Consider the following 25480-nt stretch of genomic DNA (forward strand, 5'->3'; position numbering starts at 1 on the left):
TGAATATCTCAATTCCTATGGAAGCCTACATATTTTAGAAAGCAAGGTGTTAGAATGTATTGTCTTGAGTTGAATTGGGAGAATTGGAAATAATACTTAGTTTATTTTATAAAGGTAATCATTTCATGAAGAATTGAACTATGGAAATGTGGACATGTTTATTGTCTAATTTCCATATGTCTTATTCTTTTGTGTTAATATCCATAAAATATAAGATTTTTATTAATAGGCATTTATTAAACATTTTTACATGTTTTATAATGTTTTGGGCTTGTTTATGATACTTTTTCAGTATTTAATAAAGTGGGTATTAAATGAGACATACCTCTTTTCAGTATGATCCGTTTGCTGAGCACCGACCTCCAAAGATTGCTGACCGGGAAGATGAATACAAAAAGCACAGGCGGACCATGATAATATCCCCAGAGCGTCTTGATCCTTTTGCAGATGGTAATTCTTTCCCACTTTTCTATAAGTTTTCAGGAATTTATTTGTCTTAAGTTGTCTTTAGCCCTTTGATTTTTTTTGGCATGCTTATGAATTTGCTTTTCTTTTTTAAAATCCCCCTTATTATAGATTTGTATAGATTTGGTTGAAGTCACAGATGCCATATTCTTCATCTTTATAATGCAAGTTTTCTTTCCAGGTAGAAGGACAAGAAAATAATGAGCCAATGCCATAGAAACGCAAAGGGTTAAAGGTTTTTCTTTTACTTTTGTTTTGGGTACGCTTTCTATACTTTGAACAAATGTGTTTTTCTGCTCAATATACTTTCAAACTATTGAAAGTTTTCATTCCAAATCCTAGACTTTTAGGCTTGTTACTTTTGAGAAACTGTTTCTCACATTAGAGCTCCCCCTGTATTGCTCTAAATGTAGTTTAGTAAATGCACCTACTTTGCTCTAAGCATACTTAAAGTTAAAAGTATGTATACAAAAAGACTTTGATATTTTTAATAGTTGGAGTCTGTTTTGCTAATTTTAGTGTGCAGGTCAGCACAAGGGGCATAGTGAGCCTGATGGAAGCTTTCCTCAGGTGAGTGAGTTTCAAAAGCAGAATTAGGTGCCTGTTTCTTAGAATTAGATTCTGCTGCAGGTTTACAAATTAGACTTTCAGCCTGCATGAATTAGTAGGGATATTCTTTTTTTACTTGCATAATTGTAATTGATTTAAACATGTATGTCAGAATTCACAGGCCCATACTAACTGTCCTTAATTTCTTTCCTACAGCAGTACTGCTATATGCCAGTCCTGTCTGCATTCTTAAGGGTGCAGTTCAACACATCCTCTCTAGATTATGGTGAAAAAGTATTCCAAAGGAAGTCTTATCAGAGCTAGTGTCAGAAAGAATGACACTATCAATTGGGCATGATCTTCAGCATAGGAAATGTCTTAGAATTTTATTATTTTTTCCTAAATTGTGATGCTATACTACTTGTATAGCAAATTATCACATTTCTAAAACGCAGTGTGCCTCTTTGAATCTTACTGTGTACTGTTTGGGCTTCATTAAGATATTTTGAAGTTTGAAAAACAAATACTGAAACTTTAACCAAGAGACTAACACATCTCTTTGTACACCACTTTTCTTCTGTGTGGAACATAACTGGTAGAAGTAATATATTTCAAGTGATATGTTTCCTGATGTAATTTATACTTTCTAAGAAAATAAAAATGTTTTGGAGTCAACAAAACTTAAAAAGAATGAAGCCCTTTTTAGTAACATGGGATCAGTATCAGATTACAGGTGTATTTTTAAAAGTCAGATTTTCTAAACGATAACTATTTTAGAACAGTGTATGGAGAACTTATCTAGTTATAGTTATTTGTAGTCAGGATTTTAACAGCTTGCAACAGGTAATGTTTTGAATATAAATATCTTTCCAAAGTGTTACTAATGGTAAAGAGATAATTTTCTAGGCTTCTATTCTGCTGCTTGAAGTCAGAACTGCTGATGGAGACAAAGGCACGAAAGTGTACGTATTCCGGATTAGCAACCCAGGAACCCATCACTACTGAAGACTCTAAACTGTGCTGTCATTTTGTTTTTATATGCATTAAAATATTTGTTTTAAACTGCCGTAGATATGTTTGTGTTCAAACAGGTTAAATTGATCAGCAAACTCAATAAAAAGTAAGATGTATAATTATTAAAGTTTTCCATCAAAATATAAATTAAATGATTATGGAATAACATAATATTAGAGCAGGGAAGATAAATCATTTGAACCTAATTATCTTTTATTTATTGTACTCTTGTCCTGTTGCTGTTCTTTTCTGCAGGAGGGAAGACCCCTGATCCTAAAATGAATGCTAGGACTTACATGGATGTAATGCGAGAACAGCATTTAACCAAAGAAGAGGTATGTGGTTTTTATTTCAGTGGTTGTGAAATAATGTAAAGAAAGTTCAGATTAATACTCCTCTATGTTTCTTTTTTATTTGCTACACAAGTAATATTTTAATACTATTAAGAAAAATCAAATTGAGAAGGAAACCTTACCCAAAATTCTGCCTCCTCCCAAATTAAACTCTTCATATTTCTGTATCCTTTTCTAGCCCTTGGCCTTTAGGCTGTATGTGTACATATGTATGTATATATACACATACAAAGAGACATGTCATATGGTGGATATATTTGTAGGAAGGATTGATGGTGTGTGTCCAAAATAGATGTGTAAAGGCAAAGTCAGATAGTTAAATCATTCCTTGAAAAGCCTCTTCAATTCCCCCATAAGATTCAGTTTGGATATGGGTAAATTCTGAAGGATTCCTACTGGCCTACAGTGATTGCTCCATTTTGTTTTAATAATTAACGATTATATAATTTGTTATGTGGATTAAGTGGGTAAAAGTAAAATTTTAACTTTACTTTAAAATCATAGGTAAGTTAAATGCGTTTGTTATGACTACGTTGTATATAATATTTACATATAGTTGGGTTTTTTTTATGTTTATTTTGAGAGAGAGAGCATGAGTGTGAGCAGAAGAGGGGCAGAGAGAGAACCCCAAGTAGGCTCCTCGCTGTGAGCAGAGAGCCCAACGCAGGGCTTGATCTCATGAACCAAGAGATCATGACCTGAGCTGAAATCAGCAGTCAGATGTTTAACTGAGCCATCCAGGCACCCTTTGCATAGTTAGAATTTTTAAGTTTTACTTTTTGGCACTTTTCTATCTTACTGCATGATCTTAATTGCTATTTATGTGAGTTTTAAATAAAACTTAAATAAGACACTATCGTTCAATGAAAGCATTTTGGGGGCACCTAGATGGCTCAGTTAAGCATCCAAGTCTTAGTTTCGCCTCAGGTCATGATCTCACAGTTGATGGGTTCAAGCCCTGTGTCAGGCTCTGCACCATCGGTTCTTTCTGCCCCTCTCCTGCTCCCTTGCTCGCTCACTCTGTCTCTCAATAAATAAATAAACATTTTAAAAAAGAATTTTGGTTCTCCGCTATGGAAGATTTTACTTAATTGTATTTAAAGTAAGTTGCTCTGTGTTATAAATTCTGTACTTAACCTGTTGTGCCGAAAGACATTGTATTAGACTAGAAATACAGAAAAGGAGAAATAAAGAATGGGACTACCAGTAGCAGCATAGAACAGAGAATGAAGAAGAAAATGACATTAGGTGGAAATAACCGTGCTAATTAGAATATGTTGAAAATATTTTAGAGATACTCAATGCTTATTCAAATATTTTTAGAGAGAAATTAGGCAACAACTAGCAGAAAAAGCTAAAGCTGGAGAACTAAAAGTTGTCAATGGAGCGGCAGCGTCCCAGCCTCCCTCAAAACGAAAACGGCGTTGGGATCAAACGGCTGACCAGACTCCTGGTGCCACTCCCAAAAAGCTATCAAGTTGGGATCAAGCAGAGGTAATTTATTTTTATTTTTTATGATTGTTATTATTTTTAATTTTTCCCTCTCACAAGGAATGTTTTAGTCTCTTGGTGACATAACAAGGTAACACAGACTGAGTGGCTTACACGGTAGTCATCTGTTTTCTCACAGTTCTGGAGGCTTGAAGTCAACATCAGGGTGCCAACAGGGTTGATGTCTGGTGAGAGTTCTCTTTTTGGCTTGCCAATGAGGTTGCCTTTTTGCTGTTTCCTCACATGGCCTTTTCTCTGTGTGCACGTGGAGAGAGCAAGGTGTCTCCTCTGGTGTCTCCTCTAACGACACTGGTTCTTTCAGGTTAGGGTGCTAACCTTATGACCTTATTTAACCTAATTATCTCACTAAAGGCCCAATCTCTATATACACATAGGTGATTAGGGCTTCAACATAAGTTTTTAGGGGAAGACACAGTTCAGTCCATAACCTGGAATAAAGGAATGTCCCTTTTGGAATACTAAAATAGGTATTTCTGTACGTTATATTGTGGAGGTTAAGTACAATACAGTAATCTTATTTTCTAGGTGGATAAGCATCTGACCACAGGTGTCAACATGGGCAGTGCTACTGCATTTTCTTGGTTAGTTTATTTTCCTAGAGAACCTATTTGGGGGTTGTTTTTGCCTTTTTTTTTTTTTTTAAATTAAAAAAATTTTTGAAGGTTTAGTTTTGAAGGAGAGAAGAGTAGGGAAGGGGTAGAGAGGGAGGGAGACACAGCATCTGAAGCAGGTTCCAGGCTCTGAACTGTCAGCCCAGAGCCTGACATGCGGCTCAAACTCAGAAGCTGTGAGTTATGACCTGAGCCGAAGTTAGGTATTCAACCAAGGGAATCCTCAGAAATTTTTTAATGTTATTTATTTTTGAGAAAGAGTGAACACAAGTGGGGGAGGGGCAAAAAGAGGGGGGAGGAAGAGGATCCAAAACCAGCTCTGTGCTGATAGCATTTGACCCCATGTGAGACTCGAAGTCATGAGCTGTGAGACACTCAATTGACTCAGCAACCCAAGCACCTTTGTTTTAAAATGTTTAAAAACTTAAACATGTTCCCACTGTGAAATCTACCAGTATGCCTGTATCTGGTTTCATCTACTCTGTTCTTTCTGTAATGAGTTGTTGATGCCGGTTGAACAATTTCTGCTTATATACTATTTCTCATGCCCTCTTATACTCAGAGACTTTGTGTAACATCAGTTTTTTCTCTAGGTTATTATCAGTGAACACATTTTACTTGCTTTCCTTTAAAAAAAAAAAAAAAAACTGTAGGAAACCATCCCTTAACCTTCACGTGCCCTTCCAGCCACCATCCCATTTCTGTCTCTTCACTGCAAAATGCTTTCGATGAGTTGTCTATACTTGCACTCTTTGCTTATCTGGTCTTTTGTTGAAACCACTCCACCAAAACATCTCTCGTCAAGATCATTTGACCTACTTTTTTAAAATCCAAAGATCAAGCTTCAATCCTCATATCTAGTATATGTCGTCATATCATCTCATATATCGTATCATGTCAGTGGCATTTTGCTATCACTTAATTCCGTTTTCTTAGATTCTGAATTTGAGTTTCTCTTGATTCTCCTAATAACTTTCTTCACTGATTCCTGTCTTGTTTGTGAGATCTTCCTCAGCGTCTTTTACCTTTGGGGTATTCTTGTGCTCAGTCCTTGGACCTTTTTTCCGTCTAAATGCACTCTTCTCATTCCTGTCTTCATATACCATCTCTGTGAAACTACTCCCAGATTTACAAATCTACCCCATACATGTCCTCTGTTCCTTGGACTTAACACTTTTATTTGGATATTTAATAGGCATTTAATTTTTTATTTATTTCAGAGAGCACAAATAGGGGGAGGAGCAGAGAGAGAGAGAAAGAATCTTAACCATGCTTCATGCTCAGTGCAGAGCCCAACATAAGGCTTGATTCCATGACCCTGGGATCGTGACCTGAGCTTAAATCAAGAGTTGGACACCCAACCGACTGAGCCACCCAAGTGCCCCAAGACTGCGGGAATTATTATGGATAATAGAATGAATTTACTTCCAGGGCGCCTGGGTGGCTCAGTCACTTAAGTATCAGACTCTTGATTTCAGCTCAGGTTATGATCTCATTATTAATGAGGTTGTGCCCCGTGTCTGGTTCTGTGCTGACAGCACGGAGCCTGCTTGGGATTCCCTTTCCCTCTCTCTCAGCTTGTTTATGCATGTGTACATGCTTTCTCTCTTTCAAAATAAATAAATATTTGAAGAAAAAGTTTACATCTTACCTGACTCAGCAGGAGGAGCAGTTGCCAAAATGAGATTTTGAACAATTTATGTTCTTCATTCACCTAATTGAAAATTTCTCAACCCTGAGTGATAAATAAAATCTTTTTAAAAGAAAAAAAAAAAGTCTTAAGTTTGTTACGGTGTTTATGCAGATTTGCAGGTGTAAAGCTGGATAGAATTCTTGTGTTGGATAGAAAGCATCCAACTTTAAAATAAATACATAAAGGTATATTTCAAAACCTATATGGAATACTTGAGTCTTAAATCAAATTTTGTTTGGCTGACACTGAACCACCTGATAGTTTGATACTATACTGTCTCCACTGTTCAGGTTCTTTTACCATGGGCTGTCTGATGCCCTGCATCACCCACCATTTGTCTCTGTTGAAACTGTAATGGAACGTTTGATTACTTCACTCCACTTCTAATCTTTTTTTCACTAATCTTGTCAGCTTCGGTTAGAGTTATACTACAAATGTGATTGCAAATCTCAGGGATTGAAATCATGTGTCAGTATCTAGTTAGAATGACCCAGGTGATCCAAAACATACTTATATTAAAAACACACACAGAATTGAACACAAACACAAGAATAGTATTTCTTAGTGAGAATTCCTAGGTATGTGTCTCTAAGCCCAGTTTGGGAAGTAGCGATGGTATCATTAAAGCTGAAATTTTTTGATTGCATATGCAGACAGAGAAAGCTTAGTGATTTTCGCAAAGCTCTAGAGCTATTCATGGCATATCTAAGGCTCATACCCAAAATACATTTCTTTTAAAGCTAGGGCTTTTTTCAAAACTGCTCAAAATTAAAACCTTACATCATTATCTTTAAATGTTTTTGCTATTAAGTAGGCATCTTTTAAATAGGGTAACGTAATTCTCATTTATACAGAAGACTAAAACATTTACTATTTTTTAATAGAAATTTTCTAGTTATTTTTATGTGAATGTTTCTACGTATGAAATAAAAGGTTTTTTTGCTTTGTTAAGACCCCTGGACATACCCCTTCCTTAAGATGGGATGAGACACCTGGTCGTGCGAAGGGAAGTGAGACTCCTGGAGCAACACCGGGCTCAAAAATATGGGATCCTACACCTAGCCACACACCAGCAGGAGCTGCTACTCCTGGACGTGGCGATACGCCAGGCCATGCAACACCAGGCCACGGAGGTGCAACTTCCAGTGCTCGTAAAAACAGATGGGATGAGACCCCCAAAACAGAAAGAGGTACTTCTAGTGGAGTCGGGGTGTGTGTTTGGATGTAATTCTGATTTGATGAGTGGTATGTTTATAAGAGGGATCTGTTTACATCTCTAGTCCTGGGTCGACAGGTAAATAATCAGCTGCTTTGGGGACAGATAAAGGACTAAGCAGATCATATGCCTAACTCTTTTCCCTTCTTGAAGAGGTTTACGATTTATTTTAGAAAGAATATAGGAGAAAGAAAAGTTCATAGATCATAACTTCGTTTTTATTGTGATAAAATTTACATAACATAAAATTCACCATTTTAACCATTTTAATTCATTGGTGTTAAGTACATTCATTTTTTAAAAATTGATTAATTTTTAACTTAACATCCAAGTTACTTAGCATATAGTGCAATAGTGATTTCAGGAGTAGGTTCCTTAACGCCCCTTTACTCATTTAGCTCATACCCCCTCCCACAAGCTCTCCAGTAATGTTCTCTATATTTAAGAGTCCCTTATGTTTTGTCCCCCTCACCCCATTTTATATTATATTTGCTTCCCTTCCATTATGTTCCTCTGTTCTGTGTCTTAAAATTCTCATATGAGTGAAGCAATATGATACTTGTCTTTCTCTAATTTTGCTTAGCATAATGCCCTCTGGTTCCAGCCATGTACTTGCAAATGGCAAGATTTCAGTCTTTTTATTGCTGAGTAATACTCCTGTGTGTGTGTGTGTGTGTGTGTGTGTGTGTGTGTGTGTACACCACAGCTTCATCCATCGATGGGCATTCAGGCTCTTTCCATATGTTGACAACAGTCGATAGCGCTGCTATAAACATAGGGGTGCATGTGCCCCTTCGAAACAGTATACCTGTATCCCTTAAATATATACCCAGTAGTGCAATTTCTGGGTTGTGAAGTAGTTCTATTTTTAATTTTTTGAGGAACCTCCATACTCTTCCAGAGTGGCTGTACCAGTTTGCATTTCCACGCATTTTGTTAGTTCTTTATGAGATTAGCCATGGAAGGTTAAGACTTACTAAAACATCTGCTGTATTAAAATTTTATAAAGAATTTTTAGTGATATGGGAGAGTGCTTAAACATATAGTAGATGGAAGAAGCAGTATAGAGTTGTATGTGCAGAGTAATCTCAACTGTGGAGAAATGAATAGTGGCTCAAGATGCATAAAGTGGTTGTCTCTGGGTTATGATACTATGCATGGTTAAAAAAATACTTTGTTTTCCTATTCCTCAGTGGTTACTATGTTTTTGTAATCAGTGGGAAAGAAAAAATGAAGGAGAATAAAGGTGAACTAAAAATTAAAACTCTTAAGTGGGTCTCCATTTTAAGAATATCCTGTTTCTGGGGCGCCTGGGTGGCTTAGTCGGTTAAGCGTCCCAACTTTGGCTTAGGTCATGATCTCGCGGTTCGTGGGTTTGAGCCCCACGTTGGGCTCTGTGCTGACTGCTAGCTCAGAGCCTGGAGCCTGTTTCAGAGTCTGTCACTCCCTCTCTCTCTGACCCTCCCCTGCTCACGCTGTCTGTCTCTCTCTCCTAGAAATAAATAAAAAACATTTTAAAAAAATTAAAAAAAAAAAAAAAAAGAATATCCTGTTTTTGAATTTGATCAGTTTCAGTATGTTAGCTCTTTGAGAATAAACTAATTTTTTGACATTGGTTAAAATTTTATAATTTACTTTTTTTCTTTAAAGATACTCCTGGGCATGGAAGTGGATGGGCTGAGACTCCTCGAACAGATCGAGGTGGAGATTCAATTGGTGAAACACCAACTCCTGGAGCCAGTAAAAGAAAGTCACGTTGGGATGAAACACCAGCTAGTCAGATGGGTGGAAGCACTCCTGTTCTGACACCTGGAAAGACACCTATTGGCACACCGGCCATGAACATGGCTACCCCTACTCCAGGTAGAAACTCTGCCATTGGAAATATTTTTTTCCTGGAAATATGATGAATGTTTTCTCTGAGATATTCTGTATGCTGTTAATGCCTATTTTTAGCAAGAATTATCAGATATAAAAAGAAGTCTTGGTTTGAGTTTATAATATAAAGCAATTAGAATTGAGGTTAACTGGCTTATAATCCCAGGGACCTATATAATGGTAAAGACTTAATGCTGTAGATTGTTACGGAAATTTGCTTTTTTCGGTAGGTCACATAATGAGTATGACTCCTGAACAGCTTCAGGCTTGGAGGTGGGAAAGAGAAATTGATGAGAGAAACCGCCCACTTTCTGATGAAGAATTAGATGCCATGTTTCCAGAAGGATATAAGGTAGTAACAGTGGTGTTTAGAATGTGAATTTTCTTTAAATGTTCTTTGAAAAAATTAATTGGTCAGGTTTGCATTGGCTTTGCCCAAATTTACAATTACTAATTCTTTTAGCTGTTTCCAAGTATTTTTTTTTTCAGTTCCAAAAAGTAATAGAGATGAAAAAACTGAATGGTACAAAGCTTTTATAACTTGTAAATTTCCAGGACTTCTAGGACCATACTTTGAGAACTTGCTGTCTTGGAGATATTAAATAGCTTGTTGCTTCAGTTTATCATAGTCCCAGGATTAAGCTCACATTAGATCATGGTTATTTTACTTTGTGCTTCACGAGATTTTGTGTATTTAAATTCATGCATTGCAAATGAACACAAAGAATATTCTGTTTTACAGTATCAGCTTGGAAGCTTATTTTGAATTACAAAATTTTCTAGGTACCTGGTACTCAGGGACCATGTGCTGGTCTAAAGGTAGTCATAGAAGTAGAACTTAGGTTCCAGTGGCCCTTTACAGAGCCTTATATTGCCAGTGCGTATTGCTTTTAAGAGTTTGTATGTGTATGTTTTCCCCTCTTGTTAGGTTTATATTAGGGTGTTTCAAGTGTGCATGAATTTCTCCTCTATACTTGTAGCTACCACATAATCCTGTGGGTACAGACATTTGTATAACTTACTGTTGACTTCTGAGTGTCTTTTCAGTTGCAGTCATTGATTTCCTTAATATCTGTAGGAGAGAAAAATCTTTCTTAGTGAATCTTATGTAAATTTCTTGGTTTAATCAAATGGTGTATTTTATAGGGCTTTGATAAATATTTTGGTTTTCGTTTTTTTGCTTTTAAGAGAGAGAGCATGAGCAGGGGAGTGGCGCAGAGGGAGAGAGAGAGACTCTTAAGCAGGCTTTGTGCAAAGTGGACCAACACGGGGTTCAATCCCATGATGGGATCATGACCTGAGCTGAAATCAAGAGTCAGATGCTCAACCGACTGAGCTACCCAGGCATCCCAGATTTAGTTTTTATGCATTTTGTCAAGCAACTTAAGATTGTTGCTTTTACAGTCCAGAGATTTATGTGATTCTAAATTTTAATTTTATTAATATTAACCCTTTATATGTTACGTGCATTTTGTGAACTTATTTCCACTTAACGATATGTCAGCTCACTAACATGTTCATATAGATTAATGTTGGAGAGTGATCAGAATTTTATAAACCTGCTTCATGTATCTCCTCATTTCCCCACATTACTAATATTCTTAGATGTGTTTTTTTTTTTTTTTTTTTTTTAATTTTATTTATTTCTAGGAGACAGAGACAGCGTGAGCAGGGGAGGGTCAGAGAGAGAGGGAGTGACAGACTCTGAAACAGGCTCCAGGCTCTGAGCTGGCAGTCAGCACAGAGCCCCATGTGGGGCTCGAACCCACGAACCGCGAGATCATGACCTAAGCGAAAGTCGGACGCTTAACCGACTAAGCCACCCAGGCGCCCCCTTAGATGTGTGTTTTAATCACCAAATGAGAAATGTTTGTTGTACAGATTAAAAAAAATTTTTTTTTAATGTTTATTCCTTTTGAGAGAGAGAATGTGCAGGAGAGGGGCAAAGAGAGGGAGACACAGACTCTGAAGCAGGTTCCAGGCTCTGAACTATCAGCACAGAGCCTGACGCGGGGCTCGACGCCCTGAACTATGAGATCATAACCTAAGCTGAAGTTGGAGGCTTAACTGACTGAGCCACCCAGGTGCCCCTCTCTTACAGATTTTAAATGATAGAACAAGCAGAAAGCTTCTTAGCTAATAAACTGTTGAGGTATTTTAAGTGCAGATTATTATGTTATTTTATAAAGTGAAGAAAATCCTGAACTGTCTTTTAATGTATTAGGTACTTCCCCCTCCAGCTGGTTATGTTCCTATTCGAACTCCAGCTCGAAAGCTGACAGCAACTCCAACGCCTTTGGGCGGTATGACTGGTTTCCACATGCAAACTGAAGATAGAACAATGAAAAGTGTTAATGACCAACCATCTGGAAATCTACCATTTTTAAAACCTGATGATATTCAGTACTTTGATAAACTTTTGGTAAGTGATAGTAGCAGAACTGAAGTATCACTTTCTATTTAGGAGTTAAAATTGCAGTATCTTAATCAAACTACATTTTCTTTTTACTGTTAGGTTGATGTTGATGAATCAACACTTAGTCCAGAAGAGCAAAAAGAGAGAAAAATAATGAAGCTGCTTTTAAAAATTAAGAATGGAACACCTCCAATGAGAAAGGTCAGTACCAGTTCGTTACATCATCATGTTCACTATAATTTTATGTTCAGAAATGTATAATCTTTACATCTTTACCAAGGGCATAGTGTAAGAGAAACAAAGGTGTAATATGAAGGATTTAGCTTTTTTAACCAAATAGTTTTATGCTAATAAGGATGTTGAAAAATGAGATTCTCCTTTTTGTTCTCAGGGCCTTCTTATAAATTTTTTTTAAGTTTATTTATTTTGAGAGATACTCAGATCTGTGAGAGCACTAGCCAGGGAGGGGCAGAGAGAAAGGGGGAGAGAGAATCTCAAGCAGGCTTCATCTTAGAAACTGTGAGATCATGACCTGACTCGAAATCAAGAGTCAGGTGCTTAAGTGACTGAGCCACTCAGACACCTCTCTAACTTCAGAGTCATTAGATGGGAATGCACTTATGCTACTATGTGTGAGATGTCTGTGAAGTTCACACTAAAAATGTTAAGTTAAAGAAAATCATGGAGGGGCGCCTGTGTGGCTCAGTTGGTTAAGTGTCCAGTTTCGGCCGAGGTCATGATTTCTCCATTCCTGAGTTTGAGCCCCGCGTTAGGCTCTGTGCTGACAGCTCAGAGCCTGGAACCTGTTTCGTATTCTGTGTCTCCCTCTCTCTCTCTGCCCTTCTCCTGCTCACACTCTGTTTCTCTGAAAACTAAACATTTAAAAAAAAATTAAAAAAAAAATCATGTAATTAGTAATTAGTTTGTTTAGAATGCTTAATTATAAGGGAACACACCATTTTACTCTTTTTTTCCCCAGGCCGCATTGCGTCAGATTACTGACAAAGCTCGTGAATTTGGAGCTGGTCCTTTGTTTAATCAGATTCTTCCTCTACTGATGTCTCCCACACTTGAGGATCAAGAGCGTCATTTACTTGTGAAAGTTATTGATCGAATATTATACAAACTTGATGACTTAGTTCGACCATATGTGCACAAGGTTTGTTCTCAAGTCCAAACCATTGTTTCTAATGGTTGGATATTTTTTAATATAAAAACAATTAATGAATTTCTTAAGCCATTTATTATTTGTGGAATTTAAAAAATTCTTAAAAAGTGATGCTGGCGAGGATGTGGAGAAACGGGCACCCTCCTACACTGTTGGTGGGAATGTAAACTGGTACAGCCCCTCTGGAAGACAGTGTGGAGGTTCCTCAAAAAACTAACAATAGAACTCCCCTATGACCCAGCAATAGCACTGCTAGGAATTTACCCAAGGGATACAGAAATGCTGAGGCATAGGAGCACATGTGCCCCAATGTTCATAGCAGCACTCTCCACAATAGCTAAAACATGGAAAGAGCCTAAGTGTCCATCAACAGATGAATGGATCAAGAAGATGTGGTTTATCTATACCATGGAATACTACATGGCAATGAGAAACAATGAAATCTGGCCATGTGTAGCAGCGTGGATGGACCTTGAGGGTGTTATGCTGAGCGAAATAAGTCAGGCAGAGAAGGACAAATACCATATGTTTGCACGTATAGGAGGATTAGGAGGAACTTGACGGAGGAACAAGGGGGAGAAGAAGGGTGGAAATGGTGGGGGAAAGGGAGAGAGGCAAACCATGAGAGACTCTTGAATGCTGACAAAAACTGAGGACTGATGGAGGGGGGGGGGGGGAGGGATGGGCATGGAGGAGGGCACTTGTGGGGATGAGCACTGAGTGTTATGTGGAAACTAATTTGACAATAAACTATTTGTAAAAAAAAAAGTAAAAATGAAAAATAAATAAGTAAATAATTAAAAATTTCTTAAAAAGTAATAGCAGATGTATGTATTCACAACAAAAAAGGGAAATTTCACTCCCCTGTAAGACACGCCAGAATTTACCAATATTACATTAATAGGTCCTCTTGGACCATCACACATACATAAATGTGTGTGTGCATATATTGAAGGAACTTTTTTTCATCTTTACTAAAATGGTTTTTATACTATTCATATTTACAGAGTCCCAGTAATAAGTTTTCTAGCAAACTGTGTTTATATGTTTGTGTGTTTAAGTTACATAAATGACCTCTAATAAGAAAATTTTCTCAATATGTATTTAATTTTGTTGCAGGAGTATGGTATTAGTAATTGGTGTGAAAGCGTAGCTCTTTTTCTTTTTCAGATCCTTGTGGTCATTGAACCATTGCTGATTGATGAAGATTACTATGCTAGAGTGGAAGGTCGAGAGATTATTTCTAATTTGGCAAAGGTATCTACGTTATATTTCTAGAGAAGAAAGTTTTGTATCCATTGATGGGATTATTGATTATAGAAGTGTTGAAGGTTAATGTTATCAGCTGATAACCCTCCTTTTTTTCTTGACTTTTTAGGCTGCTGGTCTGGCTACTATGATCTCTACCATGAGACCTGATATAGATAACATGGATGAGTATGTTCGTAACACAACAGCTAGAGCTTTTGCTGTTGTAGCCTCTGCCCTAGGCATTCCTTCGTTGTTGCCCTTCTTAAAAGCTGTGTGTAAAAGCAAGAAGTCCTGGCAAGCGAGGCACACTGGTATTAAGATTGTACAGCAAATAGCTATTCTCATGGGCTGTGCCATCTTGCCTCATCTCAGAAGTTTAGTTGAAATCATTGAGCATGGTAAGTTGTGATATAACTTCATCTTTTTAAAAATTATTTTTATTAAAGTTTTTTTTAATGTTTGTGTTTGAGAGAGAGAGACTAAGTTTGAGCAGGAGAGAGGCAGAGAGACAGAGACAGAATCTGAAGCAGGCTCCAGGCTCCGAGCTGCCAGCACAGAGCCCAACACAGGGCTTGAACTCAGGAGGAGTGAGATCATAACCTGAACCAAAATTGAACACTTAACCAACTGAGCCGCCCCATAACTTCATGTTTTATAAGATAGGTGTCCTGAAATTTGGGGTACTAATTTAGATAAATGGAAGGGCTCTACCTACAAAACTCCATATAATTTGTGATGGGATTTATAACATCATTTGCTAATAGGCTGTGGTTCATATTGGCTTTTGCGTAATTTTGTCTAATATGAACAGATTCTGTATTTTGACTAAATGATGAGGTTGTGAAAATTAACTAAGTGTTGTCACTTAGTTACAACCTGTGTTTGGTTTTCTAGGTCTTGTGGATGAGCAACAGAAAGTTCGGACCATTAGTGCTTTGGCCATTGCTGCCTTGGCTGAAGCAGCAACTCCTTATGGTATTGAATCTTTTGATTCTGTGTTAAAGCCTCTATGGAAGGGTATCCGTCAACATAGAGGAAAGGTAGGTTTGGTTCACCAGATAGATTTTATTTTTCTTTGCATTTCCACTCATTGAAGTTAAGGCAACTAAAATCTAATTTACTAAGTATACACATCTTTTATTTTAAAATAGGGTCTGGCAGCTTTCTTAAAGGCTATTGGGTATCTTATTCCTCTTATGGATGCAGAATATGCCAACTATTATACTAGAGAAGTGATGTTAATCCTTATTCGAGAATTTCAGTCACCTGATGAAGAAATGAAAAAAATTGTTCTGAAGGTAATTATTCCAAATTGTTGTCCCAATTGGTTCATCTAAATTGGGTGTGTTTCATGGTTCAAAGAGAATGTTAAAGCCCAAAACTATTTAACTATTGTTAAACCAAAACTGTCTGTACTGTTATTTTTTAAACTTTTAGGTGGTAAAGCAGTGTTGTGGAACAGATGGTGTAGAAGCAAACTACATTAAAACAGAGATTCTTCCTCCTTTTTTTAAACACTTCTGGCAACACAGAATGGCTTTGGATAGAAGAAATTACCGACAGGTAAACTTATTGTAAAAAAATACTTTATCTTTTTTTGTTTTTTGTTGTTTTTTTTTTTTGAGAGAGAGAGCACAAGTGGGAGGGGGCAGAGGAATAGGGAGAGAGAATCTTAAGCAGGCTCCACACCAGTGCAGAGCCCACTGTGGGGCTCAAGGGGCTCCATCTCAGGAGCGTGAGATCATGACCTGAGCCAAAATGTAGAGTCTGGATACTTAATGGAGCCACTCACGCACCCCATAAAAAATATTTTCAAGGGGTGCCTGGCTGCTCAGTTTGAAGAGCATGTGACTCTTGATCTCAAGGTCGTAAGTTCAAGATCATGGTCATGGAAGCTACTTAAAAAAATATTTTCAAATATCTTTTCAACTAATCCTTTGGTCATTTTGAGTGAATATAACACTTTGTTTTTTGTCCTGGTCTCAAAATACATGCTTGATTGTAAAAGGAGGTGTATTTTAGTCAGCTAATTAATTTCCATTTTGATTTTGCATCCTAGGATAAATACTCAGTTATGAATTAATGTCTTTGTCTAGTTAAAATAAGTTCTTAATCTGGGCTAGGTGAAACATGACTACAATCTTACCTTAAAACATTTTGACTTATGTTTTTTGGGTTACCTTTCTGTTAAAAGTTATTAAAAGAGGAATTAACTGTTCTCATCCAGTTGCTGTCCTGAATATATCTTAAGGGTTTCTTTCCTCCTGTCTTTAGTTAGTTGATACTACCGTGGAGTTGGCAAACAAAGTAGGTGCAGCCGAAATTATATCCAGGATTGTGGATGATCTGAAAGATGAAGCTGAACAGTACAGAAAAATGGTGATGGAGACAATTGAGAAAATTATGGGCAACTTGGGGGCAGCAGATATTGATCATAAACTTGAAGAACAGCTGATTGATGGTATTCTTTATGCTTTCCAAGAACAGACTACAGAGGTAATGATACAGATTATTACAACAAATTGCTGCTGACGGTCATATTTGTAAAACATGCTACTTTTCAAGCAAATAGTCATCACTAATAAGTAGCTGAATTTGAAATTTTAAAAATGCTCATATTTTCCTTTCAGTTGTCTATAATTGAAATTTTTTAGCTTTAAATTTTTTATATTTGATTTTTGTTAAAAAAAGTTAACATTAGAATATTTAAGTTTTGTCTTAATGTTTTATTTTTTTGAGAAAGAATGAGCAGGGAAGGGCCATAGAGGGAGACATAGAGTCTGAAGCAGGCTCCAGGCTCTGAGCTGTCAGCACAGAGTTCAACACGGAGCCTTATCCCACACACCATGAGATCATCACCTGAACTGAAATCACTTAACCAAATGAGCCACTCAGGCATCTCTGAATATTAGTATATTTAAACTATTCAGTCACACACTGAATTCTAGTTTCTAATAAATGTAGTTTTTAAATTTAACGTAGCTTTTCTGTTTTAGGACTCCGTAATGTTGAATGGCTTTGGCACAGTGGTCAATGCTCTTGGCAAACGAGTCAAACCGTACTTGCCTCAGATCTGTGGTACAGTTTTGTGGCGTTTAAATAACAAATCAGCAAAAGTTAGGCAACAGGCAGCTGACTTGATTTCTCGAACTGCTGTTGTCATGAAGACTTGTCAAGAGGTAAACTTTTCTATCAGATTCTTAATTTTCTCACCAAATAGTTTCATGTGAATGTTTACATTTTAACTTTTTTTTTTTTTTTTTTTTTATATACAGGAAAAATTGATGGGGCACTTGGGTGTTGTTCTGTATGAGTATTTGGGTGAAGAGTACCCTGAAGTATTGGGAAGCATTCTTGGAGCACTGAAGGCCATTGTAAATGTAATAGGTATGGAATTTGCTGGTCATGAAAGAATTTTTTAGTTTTGCTTTTTTAACTTTTTTTTTTAATTAATACATAGAATCGTATTTAGGAATTGAGTAATGATTTATGATACATTGTTTTTTTAAGCACTTCAAAATTAGACTTAACTCAGTATGTCACAAAAGTCATGTTTCCTAAAACTCAAATTTATTGCACTTTAAAAGGAAAGAGCAAGTTGAAGACCTGTAAAGAGAGATGGGAGTAGTTACCAACGCAAAAAACTTTGAAGTCATAGAATAGAGAATCCTAATAAAAACAGTGTCTCACCTGAATGTATTTGAGGGGTGTGAGAAAGCAGTGTTGAAGTTTTAATTGTAGGACAAAATATTGTAGATTTCTTTAACCTTGAATTAGTAAGTGATCCTGGCAGGTTTTTCTGTTTGCTGTCATGTTTCAGGAACATAACCAGGAAGAAAAGTGAGTGAGTTTTTCAAATATTTTCATTTTTTATTTATATCCAGTTCTTCATCCACTCAGTCTTCTAACTCAGAGCAAAAATACAAGTATATTACAAATGCCCCCTTGGGTTTGGAGAGCAAAGCTTTCATTATTTAAGGATATAATGATGTAGCAAACAAATGGTCTCTTCTGTTTAATCTTTTATCGTAGTTGAACGTGACTTCTGCAAAAGTAATTTATGGTTAAGAGGAGCCAAAATAACCTAGCAGGAGGTCAAAATAGCTGACTGTGGTAGCCAACATTTTTCTCATTTTAGTAAGGGGTTTTTATGCAGTATAGGAGATCTTTGAACCATTGCATTGACATGTAATCCCCAATTAATCCTGTTTTCTATACTTGAAGATAGCTACTTGCCAAAAAATCAGTTACGTGGCCACTTATGGGGCTCTGGTTTGCAGGGAGTTGTAAACCATATTGTTGGTCAGGGAAACATGGGAAAAGCAATGGAGAGAGAATCAGAACAAGCAGTTCTAGTTAGAGCAAGAGCCCCTGCCAGCTGCCTCCTTTTTTCTCTCTTCATAGGTGTAAATACCATCCAAGTATGCCCTGCATTGCAGGGAGACTGGAGATCTGTTTGTTTTGCAGTTAAAGGGTAAGGGGGCCCTTTCTGGAAAATTTTGCTTTGATTTACATGTCTACCTCTGGCTTATATTGTTGTGTATGGCCGGAACATAAACTGTCCCCGTATTTAAATATGAGTTTATAAATACATTTCAGAACCAAATAAAACTCTTTTGTTGTTGAGTCTCCATCATTTTTAAAATCACTTCACTATTTTCTTTCATTTCTCTGCATAATCAGAAGTTGTTAATAAAAAGTTAAAAACAATTCTGACCCTGATCAGAATATGGGGCTTTTTTCTTTCTATAGGCAGCTGTAAGTTTATATTTATGCCTAGTCATGTATATTACATTATTAAGTAAAAGGTAAAACGAACAAAAGTTATAGTTCACATGTTTATTGATAGTGTGTTGACTTCTGTTAAATAGGTATGCATAAGATGACCCCACCAATTAAAGATCTCCTGCCTAGACTCACCCCCATCTTAAAGAACAGGCATGAAAAAGTACAAGAGAATTGTATTGATCTTGTTGGACGTATTGCTGACAGGTAAGCAGATTACCTGAACATTTTTATGAACAGTATCGGTTTTTACATTTAACTACCTTTTTCTTCATTTTGCGAATATGCTTAATGTTGCTAGTATAGACATATATGGTTAAGTATCCACTGAAATTTTCTGTGAAATTTCAGTTCTAGATGGTGATGGGAGGAGGCAATATAGTTTTAAGATTAAACCATCCTTTCTGAAGTTATATTTTTATTTACTCCTTAAACTGAGTAGGTAGTCATGTTTTGAGAACTGAATTTGCAAGTTTACCTTCTAAAATTTATTATCATCAAAATTTTTTTCTTTTTAAATTAGGGGAGCTGAATATGTGTCTGCAAGAGAATGGATGAGGATTTGTTTTGAGCTTCTGGAGCTCTTAAAAGCTCACAAAAAAGCTATTCGTAGAGCTACAGTCAACACATTTGGTTACATTGCAAAGGCCATTGGGTGAGTATTACTTATTTACTTTTATGCATGCATTTTTAACTTTGTAATAAACCAACTGTGTTGAAAAATGCTTCTATTTCTGTAGTAATCTCTAGAGGTGTGGTGTGAGAAATGCACTTGAGAAAGCACATTGTTTAACCACTGACCTTCAATTTTTGAGATGTTTTCTTAAATTTCCAATTGAATTAAAATACATGGAGAGTTTTAAAATTTATTTTAATCACACCTCCGGTATTTTCAGAGAGGAAAATAGAACCATCTTTAGAATAATTTCAAATTTTAGTTGGTCCCTTTCAGGTATTATTTAAAATATTAAGGCCAGTTCTTAATAAAACAGCGTAACTCAGGTCTCATGTTAATGCTTTGTATTTTTAAAATATTTTTCCAAAGTGAATCCCCAGACAACTGAAATTATAACTATTAGATGGTTTGTGGTTATTTGCTTCTGTCTCATCAGAACCAAACTAGTAGTAGTCATCATTGTACAAAATGAGATACCATACATACATATGGTTTAATAACAGAAAATATTTTTAAGCAGTAAAACATATAAAAGCCAGATTAGTCTCCTTACCCTGTCTCACTTTTGATAGCAGTAATAGAGTAGTTTATTTCAGCAGTGGTATAGTCCAGACTTTTGCAATGAATAGCTTTTGTGCTTTTTTAGCTTCTGTGTCTAAGTTTGTGGTGAAATAAGTGACTGATGAATAGATGTCACAAAGGTGTGTGGGAGGGAAGGCAAGAAAAGGAAGTAGATTGTGTGTATTGAGGCATGAGGGACCACAGTTCAGATACTGCTGCCTAGCTCTAGTGGCCATGTTTTGACCACTCTAGAATTGTTCAGTCTAAACTTTATATTTTAGGGAGTTCATAATAAAGACTAAAAATTACATTTGAAAATGATTCCATTTGAATTTCTCCAACAGATACTGTAATTTAAATGAAGTTTTTGAGTAGAAACAAGTGCTAGTGCCGAGTGACTTCATTGTATTTTATCATAAAATTACAAAGTTACCAATAATTACTTACCATAAAGTTTTATTCTTTTGCATTTTTTCCCCAAAGTTTGATTTATAATCTAACAGTTTGGTGATACATTTATTTTTTTCAGCCCTCATGATGTATTGGCTACACTCTTAAACAACCTCAAAGTTCAGGAAAGGCAGAACAGAGTTTGTACCACTGTAGCAATAGCTATTGTCGCCGAAACATGTTCACCCTTCACAGTACTACCTGCCTTAATGAATGAATACAGAGTTCCTGAGCTGAATGTTCAAAATGGAGTGTTAAAATCACTTTCCTTCTTGTTTGAATATATTGGTGAGATGGGAAAGGACTACATTTATGCTGTAACACCATTACTTGAAGATGCTTTAATGGATAGGTAAGTGTACCCGAATTAAATGTAAGAAAGTAGTTATAATGCTAGGAATTTACCCAAGGGATACAGAAATGCTGAGGCATAGGAGCACATGTACCCCAATGTTCATAGCAGCACTCTCCACAATAGCTAAAACATGGAAAGAGCCTAAGTGTCCATCAACAGACGAATGGATCAAGAAGATGTGGTTTATCTATACCATGGAATACTACATGGCAATGAGAAACAATGAAATCTGGCCATGTGTAGCAACATGGATGGACCTTGAGGGTGTTATGCTGAGCGAAATAAGTCAGGCAGAGAAGGACAAATACCATATGTTTGCACGTATAGGAGGATTAGGAGGAACTTGACGGAGGACCAAGGGGGAGAAGAAGGGCGGAAATGGTGGGGGAAAGGGAGAGAGGCAAACCATGAGAGACTCTTGAATGCTGACAAAAACTGAGGACTGATGGATGTGGGGGGGAGGGGGGGATGGACATGAAGGAGGGCACTTTGGGGATGAGCACTGAGTGTTATGTAGAAACTAATTTGACAATAAACTATTTGTAAAAAAAAAAAGAAAGTAGTTATAATTCTTCCTTTATTTTAAAACTTACTGAAATAATTATTAAGTGATCTGTTTGTTAATGATGCAGTTAAAGGAGGAGGAATATGAGACTAGATTTCTATGAAAGTGAAGATGACCATTCTCTCTAAATAATATGTATGCTATAGTGGTTCCCCACATTTTCTCTTCTAGGCACTCCCTCCCCTTTTTAGCCCTCCTTTCATATCTTAAGACTAAATACATTTTGAAAAGCAGTAATTGGTAAACTGTTGTTTTAAAAAATAATTGAAGTCATGGGGTGCCTGGGTAGCTCAGTTGGTTGAACATCCGACTCTTGATTTCAGCTCAAGTCATGATCCCAGGGTCATGTGATCAAACCCTGATTTCATGCTTAGCATGGAGTCTGCTTGGGATTCTCTCCCCCTCCCATGTGTGTGCTTTCTCTCTAAAAAAGAGAGAAAGGAAAGAAATTAATTAAAGTCAAATATAGTTAGAGGAAATGATGAGTGTGAGTTTGTTGGTGTGGCATATAGACCTAATCTTTTTAGCTTTATATTAGTGTATGTGAAGCAGAGATTATCATTAGGCTTTGGAACTACTAAACATAAGCTATACTATTCCCATTTCAGGCCCTCAGTTATTCAGACAGTGACCATTGAATATAGTACTGCTCAGTTATTTGACAGTCAGATTCCTGATACCTTTAACCATCTGGACGACACAGAGCTTTAAACACAAAATTAATGTAAAGAAAGGTTCAAGATCCAGGTAGTAAGGGAGGGGTGCCTGGGTGGCTCAGCCATTTGAGCATCTGATTCTTGTTCTTTGGCTCAGGCTATGATCTCCCAGTTCATGAGTTCAAGCCCCATGTCGGGCTCTGTACTGACAGCTTGGGATTCTCTCTCTTCCCCTTTTTATTCCCTCCCCACTCCCTTTCTCTCTCTCTCTCTCTCTCTCTCTCTCTCTCTCTCTCAAAATGAATAAACTTAAAAAAAAAAATCCAAGTAGTAAGGGAAATGACTGTTTTGTTTGGCTCTTTATTTTTCAGGAAAGATAAGGTATCCAAATTAGAAACAATTCAATTAGTTTTGTGTACAGATTAAAGTTACTCATTCATGACTTTGCACAGGGGAGACTTAACAGGATAAACAAGTTCCAGCTAGGTATAAATGCAAGACATTGAGACAGAATAAGAATCAGGCTCTGTTAAAAGCCTGGCCACCTGGGGCCCAGTAAAACAGAAGCAAATTGTTCTGAGTGCAGCCATCAAAGTATGTGACTTGAAGTTAAAATTTATATTCTATGTACTATTTAAAAAAAATTTTTTTTAATGTTTATTTAATTTTGAGAGAGAGCAACAGCACTAGGTGGGGGTAGGGGGTGGGGGAGGGCAGAGAGAGGAGGAGAGACAGAATCCAAAACAGACTCAGGCCGCTTAACTGACTGAGCCACCTAGACGCCCCTCTGTATACTATTTTTTTTTTTAATTTTTTTTTAATGTTTTACTTATTTCTAGGAGAGAGAGAGAGAGACAGCGTGAGCAGGGGAGGGTCAGAGAGAGAGGGAGTGACAGACTCTGAAACAGGCTCCAGGCTCTGAGCTGGCAGTCAGCACAGAGCCCGACGCGGGGCTCAAACCCACGAACCGCGAGATCATGACCTAAGCGAAAGTCNCCCCCCCCCCCCCCCGCTGTATACTATTAAGTTGAGGTATAACTTGTCAAGAACTACTCAATGAAAAGAAACAATACTTTTGGGAAATTTATTAGTAATACTGCTTTACTCTGAAGTCTAATCAAGTAAGTAAGAAATAAAGATGCTAGCAAGTTCAGTGTTTTTTCTTACATCTCTGAGATGTTGTTACCTGTGTGAACTTGTTCTTTATACTCATCACAAACTTACCTGTTGTTTGTCCCAGTTGAGTCACTCTAGAATAAATAACCCAATGATTTGTTGTAAATAAATTCAGTTAACATGGGAAATGATAGAATTCTTACTCTGTAGGTTTGAAAAAACTTGGGGCGCCTGGGTGGCTCAGTCGGTAGGCATCCGACTTTGGCTCAGGTCGTGATCTCACAGTTCGTGGGTTCGAGCCCCGCATCGGTCTCTGTGCTGACTGCCATCTCAGAGCCTGGAGCCTGTTTCAGATTCTGTCTCCCTCTCTCCCTGATCCTCTCCTGCTCACGCTGTTTCTCTCTCTCTCTCTCAGAAATAAATAAAACATTAAAAAAAAAACTAAAAATTTCTCCCCAAATTGCTTTTTTGAGTGAAACTTAAAATTTGCAAGGGAAGAGATTTAATTTTAATTTAGTTATCTCATATAGCAGTATTCACTTACTTTTCAAATCTATTCAAGTGATAGAATTTAAAATGAGGTTACCATTATTCATATCTAAGAGTCATGTATCCCCTCTTTAGTAGCGTACTGAAATGTGCACCACACAGGGCCCTCTTGCTCATATTCCTTTCAAAGGTTAATTGGGAATTAAGGTTTAATTCTGACCCACAGTGCATCATTAAAGTAAAAGATCTCAAGGGGAATCCTGTATCTGATACAGAATACTGTGTATTCAATCATTTTATATCAGGTACATAAAGTATGAGAGGTCTGCATTTGTTCCCTGCACTGAATTTGTAATTTAGTTTCTAATTAGAATAGGCAAGTGTTTCCTGTTAAAACTAAGACTATTTTAACAAAGCATTTTTTTTCACCTTGCTACAGGGACCTTGTACACAGACAGACAGCCAGCGCAGTGGTGCAACACATGTCACTTGGGGTTTATGGATTTGGTTGTGAAGATTCACTGAATCACTTGTTGAACTATGTATGGCCCAATGTGTTTGAGACCTCACCCCATGTAATTCAGGCAGTTATGGGAGCCCTGGAGGGCCTGAGAGTTGCTATTGGACCATGTAGAATGTTACAGTACTGTTTACAGGTAAGGTTAAGATTTTTAAAGGGTTACTCAGTGAAAAAAATAATTTAGTTAACTTAAGTCACTTCTTAATTATCAGTAGGGTAGTTTGTACCATATGGGAAAACAGTTGGGGGTGGGGGTGGAGAAGAGATTAGATTTTGTCTTAGCTTGTTGCGGTTTTGTGCATTTGTCAGGGTTTTTTCTCTTGAAGAGAAATATTTGGAATTCTGTCTTTATGGTTTGTTGGTTAGTTGTGCCAAGGTTATGTATGTTATTGAAAATTGAAATAATATAACCTTCTAATTACTCTAGGGTTTGTTTCACCCGGCCCGGAAAGTCAGAGACGTGTACTGGAAAATTTACAACTCCATCTACATTGGTTCACAGGATGCTCTCATAGCACATTACCCAAGAATCTACAATGATGATAAGAACACCTATATTCGTTACGAACTTGACTATATCTTATAACTTTATTGTTTCTTTTGTGTTTAATGCACAGTTGTTTCACCTGTTAAACTTGCTTCGATTTGGTGATGTAAACTTTTAAACATTGCAGATCAGTGTAGAACTGGTCATAGAGGAAGAGCTAGAAATCCAGTAGCATGATTTTTAAATAATCTGTCTTTGTTTTTGATGTTAAACAGTAAATGCCAGTAGTGACCAAGAACACAGTGATTACACACACTATACTGGAGGGATTTCATTTTTAATTCATCTTTATGAAAACTTAGAGTTCATTCCTTGTGTTTAAAGGGAATGTTTAATTGAGAAATAAACATTTGTGTACAAAATGCTAACTTGTGTGTGTTTTTTGAACATGACTTGTAAAATGCAGAACTTTGATAAAGTTATTGGTTTGTGTAGAGTAAGTGGCTTAATTTTATTTTCTGTTACCTGGTTTATAGAAAGTAGTTAGCAGAATATAAACTATATAAAGTGATGGCATCTTTGTCAAACTCCATTGTTCTGTTGATAATGACATCAAGAAAAGTCGTAGCTTTGGGTGTGTTCACCTCAAATTAGCACAACCGTTCCATCACCATAGAGAATATAGCACCTTTGC

General features: G+C 36.9%; 1 protein-coding gene across 4 annotated transcripts in view; it reads left to right on the plus strand.

Annotated features, from left to right (window-relative positions):
• The window catches only part of SF3B1 (splicing factor 3b subunit 1), a 38623-nt gene extending 13409 nt beyond the window's left edge, over nt 1-25214 (plus strand). Inside the window, exons 4-25 of one of the 4 annotated variants that reach the window (XM_039219757.1) lie at nt 336-450; nt 2284-2363; nt 3705-3875; nt 7150-7387; nt 9064-9276; nt 9522-9643; nt 11516-11713; nt 11807-11908; nt 12687-12866; nt 14046-14132; nt 14254-14524; nt 15021-15166; nt 15278-15424; nt 15564-15689; nt 16401-16622; nt 17123-17305; nt 17402-17513; nt 18998-19118; nt 19435-19566; nt 20678-20950; nt 24219-24435; nt 24727-25214. In XM_039219757.1, coding sequence (XP_039075688.1) covers nt 336-450; nt 2284-2363; nt 3705-3875; nt 7150-7387; nt 9064-9276; nt 9522-9643; nt 11516-11713; nt 11807-11908; nt 12687-12866; nt 14046-14132; nt 14254-14524; nt 15021-15166; nt 15278-15424; nt 15564-15689; nt 16401-16622; nt 17123-17305; nt 17402-17513; nt 18998-19118; nt 19435-19566; nt 20678-20950; nt 24219-24435; nt 24727-24885 — 3615 coding nt within the window. In that variant the 3' untranslated portion in view covers nt 24886-25214. Of the gene's footprint in view, nt 1-335; nt 451-511; nt 2364-3704; nt 3876-7149; nt 7388-9063; nt 9277-9521; nt 9644-11515; nt 11714-11806; nt 11909-12686; nt 12867-14045; nt 14133-14253; nt 14525-15020; nt 15167-15277; nt 15425-15563; nt 15690-16400; nt 16623-17122; nt 17306-17401; nt 17514-18530; nt 18601-18997; nt 19119-19434; nt 19567-20677; nt 20951-24218; nt 24436-24726 lie in introns of those variants that run through there. The other 3 variants (XM_039219758.1, XM_039219759.1, XR_005525957.1) reach the window with 3 other exon arrangements.
• Nucleotides 25215-25480: the final 266 nt, after the last annotated feature.

Source organism: Hyaena hyaena, unplaced genomic scaffold, assembly GCF_003009895.1.
Source record: "Hyaena hyaena isolate Hyena2069 unplaced genomic scaffold, ASM300989v1 scaffold_832, whole genome shotgun sequence".
Lineage (NCBI taxonomy): Eukaryota > Metazoa > Chordata > Mammalia > Carnivora > Hyaenidae > Hyaena > Hyaena hyaena.